The 10697-nt window shown below is 42.8% G+C and overlaps 1 protein-coding gene across 3 annotated transcripts in view; it reads left to right on the plus strand.

Annotated features, from left to right (window-relative positions):
- The first annotated feature begins 395 nt into the window (after nucleotides 1-395).
- The window catches only part of MINDY4 (MINDY lysine 48 deubiquitinase 4), a 72045-nt gene continuing 61743 nt past the window's right edge, over nucleotides 396-10697 (plus strand). For 2 of the 3 annotated variants that reach the window (XM_027908253.1, XM_027908256.1), the window contains exons 1-5: nucleotides 396-614; nucleotides 1835-1954; nucleotides 2333-2541; nucleotides 5004-5256; nucleotides 6290-6708. In XM_027908253.1, the coding sequence (XP_027764054.1) occupies nucleotides 408-614; nucleotides 1835-1954; nucleotides 2333-2541; nucleotides 5004-5256; nucleotides 6290-6708 (1208 nt within the window). In that variant the 5' untranslated portion in view covers nucleotides 396-407. The remainder of the gene's footprint in view (nucleotides 615-1834; nucleotides 1955-2332; nucleotides 2542-5003; nucleotides 5257-6289; nucleotides 6709-10697) is intronic. The other variant, XM_027908254.1, reaches the window with a different exon arrangement.

Here is a 10697-nt window from a genome sequence, read left to right on the forward strand (position 1 = left end):
ACAGGTTGGACTCGATGCTCTCAGTGGTCTTTTCCAGCCTACGTGGTTCTGTGATGCTGTGATTTAGAAGCTGCTAAGCTAATTATTGAATGTTTGTTTAATACAAAAGGAATATATATAGTTAACAGCTGCATTAGCTGCATACGCTTCTTGAACACAGAAATAACCATAAATCCGTTCTCTCTCTGAGATTTGAACACTCTTTCTCTCTCTCTTCTCTCTCTCTCTATATATATATATATTAATTTTATTTACTTATTCATTTATTTTTGTAAATTTAAAGCAATCACAGCGCTGCCCGCCGCTCCGCTACACCGCCAGCTCTCCGAATTCCAAGTCTCTCCGGCTTCCTTCCTTCTTTCCTTCCTCCCCTTCCTTCCCAGGGGGAGGAGTTCTCCCAGCTTCCTATGACATGGTCTCCACAGCAACATCCCTGCGGGATCCGGCCCGGCACAGCCGCCCCGGGGAGCTGCGATGCCTCCGGGCTCCGCGGAGTTGGGAGAAGAAGTAAAAAAAACATCCCACCCCCCCGAGCAGGGTTTGGGCTGAAGATGGACAACTCCTTCGTGGAAGAAGTGGCTGCATCACTGGTGAGAGAATTTCTCAGTAGAAAGGTAACTCCTCTTGATTTTCTCCAGCTTAGCCCAAGTGAGAGTGACACGTGGGAAGTGTTAAGTCCTAAAAAAAAAGGAGGGATGCTGGGAGGTGACGGGGAAATATATTCCAGGGTGAAAGCAGCTGGATCTGAAGGGTAACAGCTTCTTGGATGAGTTGCTGAACTACATCTCCCACAGTGCCTTGTTATTCCTGACGATGAAAGCAGCTTCCTCCCGGTCTGAGAAAGCCCCATCCTTTCCCACACGCGCCTGCGAAACTTAAAATTAAATCAGCAACCACGTTTTTGTTTGATCGTTTGTTTTTTTGGGTTGTTGCTTGTTTGTTTTGTGGCTTTTGGTTTTGTTTGTTTGTTTTCGTGTTTGTTTTTTTCCCCATAAATCACCTGTTTTGTTGTCGTCCTTGTGTTTGCAAGGGGCATGCAAAGCTTCTCAGAACAAGTATTTGGGGGGGGGTAGGCAAAAGGTAGCAGTTCTAGAGAAACTGGTAACCTGTGTCTTTCCCCTAATTTTCAGTAATAACTCCGCAGAAATTAGGTCTGTATGGGGAGAAAGAGACAGGGAGAAGGGGAGGAAAGAGGCCATTGTACTTTTCAGAAACTTAATGCTGTAAAGGGAACTTTGGGCCACGCACGGGTGTGGGGGGTGTGGGATTGAGCAGATGAAAAGGCACCTTGGCATTTCCAGGTAACAGTACCTATTGTATTTATGTTCAATCCTAAGGAAATATTGCTGATGTCAGACCCCCAGTGTCAGGAATGGGCTAGCTTGTATCAGAAATTAAAACAGCCACTGTCAATAATTATTAAGTGCTACACAAACCTCAGTCTCACGCTTTGCATCCCCTCTCCAAATTCATATTTTCAACCCTGGGGTCAAACCAAGGGGCACTGCTGCCCTCCAAACCTTTCCTACACATCAGAACCGACTGTGATAATGATCCTTTATTTACCACAGCTTGTTCTTAGTTCTTTAAATCTGAACCAGACGCTCCATCTGCAGAAAAATAAATCCTTTCTCGTAACAACAACCCTTCATGGAAGGAATTGGGGCTTTCTCTCTCAAAATACTAGTCTTGTGTTGTACCACTTAAATTGGTTGGGTTAAGGCACAGGTTGTCAGGGTTACCTGGTTATTGATTACTGCCATGCACGAGCTTTATGTTACATCCAACAAAATCCAGAGTAGAAGGTTTGGTAACTGGAACTTTCCCTTCTCAGGGTTTGAAGAAAACCATCACCATCATGGACCGGGAGCTTCCACGTTCTGCGCTCAGCATCAATAACAGGAATGAGCTTCGCAATGTCCTACATCTGCACTCCTTGTACAAGCAGAACAAGGTAAGGGAATAAATACATGGTGCTTCCCAAAATCTTCTGAGGAGCACGAGGCAACCCTGTTATAAGTCACTTCGAAAAAACCCTCCCAGTGTAGAAAAGAAATGTTCTGGCACAGTTATCACCGTTTGCAATGTTTAGCTAAAATGAGGGTAAGAAATGACTGTAACACATAGTTTTTTCTCTGTCGTGCTTAATTCATTTAGCCCAGCAGCACCTTCAAGCTCTTGGCATTCCCCACCTGACATCTCCCATTTTCCTGGGTTGTTTGCACAGTCACATCTGGGATACACACATGGAAATAGTTAATGTGTTCAGTTATTGCACAGGTTAAAAAGAATATCCTGTCTCACCAAGAACTCCGTTTTTCTTTTGGGGAAGGCAAAGGAGAGCCCACTGAAAACGCTGCTTGAAATTATTACTAATTACTTCCTCGAACACCGTGGGACTTCCAGGAGCGCTGGTTCCAGTTCCACTCTGTCAGCTCCTCAAAGTAAAAGCTCAACATCCCATCCACCCGACCTCTTGGATGAGGATCACGTGCATGGGAATGCCATTACACTTGATGAAAGCAAAACTCAAGCTTCCAGGTACAGTCTGATTTATTTCTCTTTGTCCTGTGTCTTCAGTTATTTTGAGAATTAAGGGAAACAGTGTTAAAAATGTTATCATTTATACATTTCACCTACATTACCTTTTATTGATTATCCTAGTAGCACAAAGCTCAAGTACACAGATGATTAAAATCTCCTGTGCAAGCCACCCTTCAAAAATGGTCTTTTATGTTCCCTACCAATTATGAAGATTGATAATCTCAATTACATCTTTCAGTCACTGAAGGATGTAGAAATCTGAGCTTTTATGCCTCATAAATTGGAAATACTCACACTGAAGCATGTTTGGATGTGAAACAAAGCACCTACACTCAAACTGCAGATATATTCATGTATTACATAGAAGAAAGGTTTAATGTTTTAAATTCAGTGTTGTTTCAAATAGTGTAGGTTCAGTTGTTTTCATCTTGTAGAATACCTAAAAACAGTATGTAACCAAAGTTTTCATGTATTAGGGAGTGCCTCAGGGAGGACTAACAGCCCTGGGCTTCCATAGAGAGCTTTTAAAATGGGCACAGAAGTGTAACTTACCTTCCCAGCCTCCTCTGCTAGGGAATTAACTGGCTTTTATTCCTCACCCTAAACACAACATATTCAAAGCAGCTAAATCTAAGTATCAGTGCTTGAAAAAAACCACTCCAGCTCTTTTCTAACAGGGGAAGAAACCCAAGATGTTTTAAGTTGAGCTCAGAAGCAACACTTGAAAATCGTGGAATCATAGAATAGTTTGGGTTGGAGGGGACCTTGAAGACCATCTCATTCCAACACCCTGCCGTGGGCAGGGACACCTTCCACTAGACAAGGTTGCTCGAACCTGGCCTTGAACACTTGCAGGGATGGAGCAGCCACAGCTTGTCTGGGCAACCTGTGCCAGGGCCTCAGCACCCTCACAGTGGAGAATTTCTTCCTAATATCTAATCTAAACCTGCCCTCTGTCAGTTTAAAGCCATTCCCCTTTGTCCCAAGGCTGCAGAGCTGATGTAGCAAGGACTGCCATGGACAGGTTGATGAGTTGTCTCAGCCACCTCCTATTTCATCCCACAAAATGAACCAGGGAAACACCATTTTCAAGCACAGCTCTGTGATCCTCCTTGTCATTTCCACTCCCTCAGGACAAGGAAAAATCAGGAACTGCCAAGGTCAACCAACCAGTGCCTGAAGTTAGTTTTAATTTCAGCTACCTGGATAATTTTTAACGATGCTTTCAGGGGTGGAGAGTGTAAACAGAAAGGTGCTCTGTACTGGTTCCTTATTAATGAGTTTGCTTTCCTTTTAACTGACCTCTTGGAGGTTTTTCTGAATGTCTGCTCAGACAGTCTCTAAGACAACACTGTGCCCCAGGGCAATGAGGAGTTGCATGGCCCTGGGTCAGAGGTAACAGTCCTCAGTTTTCCTAATGATTCCAGAGGAAGAACGTGCTCCCAGAGGTGGATCATGCTCCCTTCAGTTTACGTGTGCAGTGTGTTCTCACAGCATGAGACATACATCAAACCCCAATTTTTAACTCGCTAAATAAAAGGAATATTTTTGTGGTAGAATATGTTTCAACTTATGGAATTGCTCTACGATGAATTAGGATAGAGGAAGCCATCCTAGAATAAAAAACAAGTTCAGGGATAGTTATCATGAAGAACACCAACGTTTTGGGGTTACACAGAACATAAATTTATCAACTGACACAAAAGACGTGTCACTGAACTGGGAACTACTCATAAATTCCATTACAAAAGTGCCTTTCTTTTTGAACATTAAAATAAATGTTGTATGTCTGAACAAAGAGTGAAAGGGGTCGGTTTTATGACAGAGGACGTTGGCAAAAGTGTTAACAAATTTTCAAATAGCTGTAGAAGGAACAAGAGATGCTGGTCACAGCCTAGGACCTGTCTGGTATGGTGTATAAAATACTCTTTTTGTTGCCATATAAAATCATAGAATCACAGAATGGGTTGAGTTGGAAGGGACTTTAAAGATCATCCAGTTCCAAACCCACTGCCATGGGCAAGGACACCTTCCACCAGCCCAGGTTGCTCCAAGCCCTGTCCAACCTGGCCTTGGACACTTCCAGGGCTGGGGCAGCCACAGCTTCTCTGGGCAACCTGTGCCAGGAACTCCCCACCCTCACAGGAAAGAATTTCTTTTGTGGGTCTCACCCAAATTTCCCCTCTTTCAGTTTTAACCCATTACATGTCAAAATAAGCATGAGAGTAAAGTGTTATACATATTATAACCAATTGTGACACATAATAATGACACTGAAATAATGTCCTGAAGACCTACATACAGATGTTTAAGTGAAAAGTGACTGTATTTGAGTGCCATTTCTAGGTAAAATATAACTCAATTTGACAGCAGTGCTTTACTTAGCCAAGTAGATGTCTTCATTAACCTGATGGTGCATTATTTTGCTGTTTCAAGCTCTTCCTTTTTCTTCCTTGTAGATATGATGCTGAGAATCCACTGGATAAAATGCCTTCATCCAGAAAACATCAGCACAGAAGTGAAAAGTGCCACACAACACACAACAGCCACTTACCCTCTGAGGGGGATAAGAAGTTAAAAGATAGTCAAGAGGATTTAAAAGCAGCAGCGATTTCTGAGGAGACAAAATCCACAGTGAAGGAGAAGGCAAAGCTCAGGTCTGGTCTCATTGCCAGAGGAATGATGGCTGGACCAGTAGCAAGTTCACCTGAGGTGATTCCCAACACTTACAAAATATTTGGCTTGCCATGGATTTTTTTTTATCTAACCCTCTGCAATAAAGTCATTTGCAAATAATATTGAAATGACTCCTGCCTGTTAATCCATTAAATCTGCAGGCTGAAAAGATGTGGTAAGTTAGGGAAATCGTTCTGGTTAATTCAGAAATTCAAACTGTTTCAGGTATAACCACTGCAGGCAGCTACCCCCTGCATGCCTGTGATTTAGATCACAAATTCCTTTATAAATCTTTCCCATTCTTGATAACTCTTGGTGATGGATTGGGTTTTCCATTTTCCTGGGGAAATTGCCTTTTTTTACCTTCACAGTATCTGTTTTACTCAGGTTTTTCCAAAACCTCCCATTTAATCAGTAGCAGTTTGGAACTGAAAACTGCTTTCAGTTAGAAATACGCTTCTGAGTGGATCAAATCATCAGACCATATTCCAGCAGTAAATGTTTTCAAAACAGTTAAAAGACTCTTGCCTATTTTTTTTTTCTTTCCAGCTGCTTTTAGAGAGACAGACACCTTCCCTGTAAAATTAAGCTTGCAATAATGATAAATTTAAATATTTTAAGTATATCATTTAGATAATACTGAAGCACATATGGAAGTTAAATTAATTAGTTGGATTTTTTAATATATCTCTTGTTTTGGAAATAAAGACTAGATAACTGTGGTGGGCAGTCTTTCCAGTAAAATGTCTTACATGTCTTGGTTTCTTGAGTTGGATATAACCCCAAAGTTAAGGTTTTAGGAAGTATTTAATTGATGCCATTGGGTAAAAGAAAGCAGTTTTTAATTGTGTAGGTCCTCTTTAATACTGTTCAAAATTTGAGTAAGTTTTAAATGTGTCTAATATTTATTATCAATTTTTTAAAAACCTGATTTCCTGTATAATCTGATTCCTAATAATAAGCAAATTGCTTAGCCCAGAAGTTAGTGCTAGATCTTTCCTTTGCTTTTCATGTTTATTGAAAGATGGCAAAATTGTAATCTCTGGTTTTCAATGGCTCCTATTTCCAGGATCTCCAAAAAAGGAGGCTTTCAAAAAGATCCACCAGCATCAGCAGCCCAGCGCAGCTCAAGGTCGAAGAGCACGAAGAACACGACCTGAGAGTCCCAAGCACTGATTTTCAGGAAAGCAAAGAATCTCCAACACAAGTAAACGTGGAGTTTGCATCAAAGACTGTGCCAGGCTCCCACACCAGTGCAGCCTCTGAAAAGCTAAGGAACATCCCCAAAGATCCAGATGACTTTATTGCCAGGCTGCTGTCTGAGAGGGAGAGGACCAAGGCAGAGGAAAGAAAATCGGTTCCCAGCTTTGGTACAGACAGCAGTGAAAAAAGCCTTAAAGTGAGTGCCCCTCACAGACATTCAGGGTCTGGAAGAGAGAAGAGGGAAAGATCCCTCAAGAAAAGTGAGAGTCGGTTGTCAGGCCACAGGTAAGAATATTTGTAAGAATATTATGTTAAAACAAATCTATTCTCCTGCATTAACTCACATAGATACAGAAATTTTAGAAGAATTTCCTGTGAGCTCCAAATATATATATTTCTTTATCTTATACTCTTAATTGATCTTTTTTTTAACATATTTTTCTTTCTGTGCAGAATTTAAGAGTGAGAGGCACGGGATGTTGTTTATTTGGGGGTTCCTAAGCAGTAGGACCCAGACTGGGATATCTCTCCAAGCTGGCTTTGTAGTGGGGCTGTGAGTTGGGTTGGGTTTTGAAATGCTTCAGGTGGAGTCATCCATGAGAGTTGAACCACTCTGGAATTCTGAAGATGCTCTGGATTTGAGCAGTGCAGGGCAGCTGTGCCCTTCCCATGTGGGTATAAAATCTGCATGACAAAAATCTGCTGCCTCGTTATCCAGCTCTCATCACTAGTCCCCAAACACATGGGGTGAGTACCAGCCACTCTGCCCCTACTACAGATGGGAAGGTTGGTGCATCCAACATCCCTTTCCATGGGCCATAAAGTAATATTTCTGTTTTACTAAATTTAACAGCAGCCATGTTTTGTTGCCTTTTTTTTTTTTTTTTGAAGTGCTGCAAAAAGTTGTTAATGCTCTAAAACCGCAGCCGGATTTTTAAAAATTATTATTGCTATTTTGTTCTCTAATTTAATTTCTTACAAATCTTGAGATGCTGTGTTTTGAGGCCTTGCTGAGAAGGAAGCAATTGTATTTTAGGTCTCTCCACATTTATTTTAGGGGCTGTGGGATTTAACAAACTGGGGATCTACTGGAGCTGAAAATGTGCCAGGAGTGGCACCTGCTTCCTGTCTGGAACCAAAAGCAACTGAAAACAGCCACCAGCATACACTGTATTAGCTGACTTCATTTGTACAAGATTATTGAGTAACAGGCCAAAGTTCCACAGTCTGAGGTCTTAAAACTCACAAGAAGTTCTCCATTATATATTTCACTGGAAAGCAGAGGTGCGTCAGGCAGTGGCTATTCAACTGTTGCTTGACTGGAACTGGTGCCTGCAGATCCATTCTGCTTCCAGAAGGATTTATTAAGTCTCGTGTGATTCCATGTGAATGTGAAGAGCCAGCTCATAGGTCACTGTAGAAGCAGAAGGAACAGGATCTGACTCCACACAGCTCTCATTTCATGGGGATTGACTGACTGTGTAAGGTAGTGCTGACTCATTGCTTTGTCCTTTCCAGCCTCAGGATGGTTTATCACCAAGAGAAAACTCTTGTGCTAACTTCACTCGCTGAGTTGCTGGGTCCTGCACTTGGGTCACAACTATTCCATGCAACACTGCAGACTTGGGAAGGGTGGTTGGAAAGCTGTCCATCGGGAAAGGACCTGGGGATGCTGGTTGACAGCAGCTGAACATGAGCCCAGGTGTGCCCAGGTGGCCAGGAGGGCCAATGGCATCCTGCTCCTGGATCAGGAACACTGTGGCCAGCAGGACCAGGGCGGGGATTGTTCCCCCATGCTCAGCACTGGGGAGGCCACACCTTGAATCCTGTGTTTGGTTTTGGGCCCCTCATGCCAGGAAAGACGTTGAGGGCATGTCCAGAGAGGGGGAACGGAGCTGGGGAAGGGTCTGGAGCACAAGTTGGATGAGGAGCAGCTGGGGGAGCTCAGCCTGGAGAAAAGGAGGCTCAAGGGGGACCTTCTCACTCTCTCCAACTCCCTGACGAGAGGGTGGAGCCAGGTGGGAGTTGGGATCTTCTCCCAGATAACAAGTGACAGGACCAGAGGAAATGACCTCAAGTTGTGCTAGGGGGAGATTTAGGCTGGATATCAGGGAAAATTTCTTCGCTGGAAGGGTGGTCAGGCATTGGAACAGGCTGCTCAAGGGGGTGGTAGAGTCACCATCCCTGGAAGTGTTCAAAAGGCATGGGATTGTGATCCTTGGGGACAATGTTTAGTGGTGAGCACGGCAGTGCTGGGTTAACAGTTGGCCTCGATGATCTCAGAGATCTTTTCCAGCCTTAATGATTCTCTGGTTCTGTGATTCACTCAGCTGCACTGATGCACTGAGCTGACATTTCCAAACCTTATGCAGTAATCGTGGAGGGACCTGAGAAGGAAAAACAACCGTAGCAGGATGCCCCACTGGCCCAGTTCATGCAATATGCTGTGATCCTGTGCTCCACTGCTGCAGGAAGAGGTTTGAAACAGTTCCCTTCCTTCAGAGGGCTGGTTTGGTCTCAGCGAGAGCAGCAGAGGGAGCTCTGTCCTAAGCAGAGTCCATGGGATCTGTTTCCACAGGAGCACAGGGACATTCCTGCCAGCTGGTTTTGAGTCAAAGCCAGCAGAGCATTTGAATTCCTGCTGAGCTCTGAGCTCCTGAAAACGCTCACAAGAAAGCAGCAGGATGCCGATACTCCTGAAGTTAAGTGGAAGGAACAGGGGGTGGAAGTGAGACTCCAAAGAAACATTGACAATATAGGGCCTGGCTCTTACAAGGCTTTTCTGTCCCCTCAGCCAAATCCTGCAGTGTTTGAGAGCCTTTCAGGGTTTGGCCAGAGTGCTTGAGCATTTTGAGGCATGAAAAATTACAATGTGTGAGTGGATTTTACTCTGGATCCTCTTCCATCCTCTGTTACCTGACGCCTCTGACATAAATGCTAATCTAAGGATTTAGATGAGTGAGTAGGTGAAAATCTCTGTAGGATTGACCACAGCTGGTTCATTCACAGAATCTGCAATTCTGGTTTTGTTTGCCTTAGAAAACTAAAGATAAATCTTATTTTTCCTTTCATTTGCTTTACTTTTTCGTTCTCCTTTCTCAAATGCAAAAAATGCTGTTGTAGCCTAGCCAGGGGTAAAGGCATCCTGTGTTCTACACAGGAGAAAAAAACTGAAGTAAAACCACTGCCATGCTTCAGAAGACAAGCTGAATGTTATTGAATAAATGCTTGGAAACTGAGTGGGGAGGGATACAGAATATCCTGGGGAAATGCAGATGCACAATATTTTGACTCACATGTTTTAATGAAAGAAATAATTACAAGAGGAACAGAAATTTTTGTTCTCTTGGGTCAGTGATAGTTTTTTATGCCATGATTATATTCTTTTCTATGTCATGAGGGGTAATTTCGTAAAGTATAACACGCTGTAGAGTTTGCATTCCTACCCAGATTCTATATGTCCTTTTTTTTTTCTTTTTTTTCTTTTTAGAATAACATAGTTTTTAATTAATTCAGGACAAAACCAATGTATAGGTGGCAGCAAATCTTCATGTATCCTCAGCTGTAAGCAAACAGCAGCTAATTTAATTTCTCAATCCATAGAATCCCAGAACACCAGGTTGGAAAGGACCTCAAGGATCATCTGGTCCAACCTTTTGGCAAAAGCACTGTCTAGACAAGGCAACCCAGCACCCTGCCCAGCTGAATGCTGAAAGTGTCCAGTGTTTGGGAATCCAGCACTTCCCTGGGGAGATTGTTCCAATGGCTGATTGTTCTCATTGTGCAAAGGTTTCCTCTTGTGTCCAGTTGGAATCTCCCCAGGAGTAATTTGTACCCACGGGCCCCCTCATCTTTTCCATGTGACTCCTTGTAAGAAGGGAGTCTCCATCTTCTTTGTAGTCACCCTTTAAATGCTGGAACGTGGTGGTGTTATAGAAAAAGCACCTATAGAATTATGTCAGCAATTCCTCCATGCTCCTGCATAGCGATGTTATTGAACTTGAGAAATTAAAAATGACATTTATGTCTCAGTGCCACTTCACTGGAGAATTTGAAACCCCTCCTGGGTAACTTTGGTGCTGTTATTTATAGTTCATCCTCAAAGGAGTATTTCTCACTGTTTCTCTGTTTTTCTTGAGCCCTTGTTCCTCTTAGTTGTGTTAGTTGTGTATGAGGCCAAGTAAAATGTGGATCATTCACTGCTTTTTAATTTTTTAATTTTGAGATTTTCAAGGGAATAAGAACTTACATTTAAAAGCACCCAATTCAAGTGA

Source organism: Empidonax traillii, unplaced genomic scaffold (genome assembly GCF_003031625.1).
Source record: "Empidonax traillii isolate 1590-97213 ecotype Southwest subspecies unplaced genomic scaffold, ASM303162v1 scaffold1666:size129087, whole genome shotgun sequence".
NCBI lineage: Eukaryota > Metazoa > Chordata > Aves > Passeriformes > Tyrannidae > Empidonax > Empidonax traillii.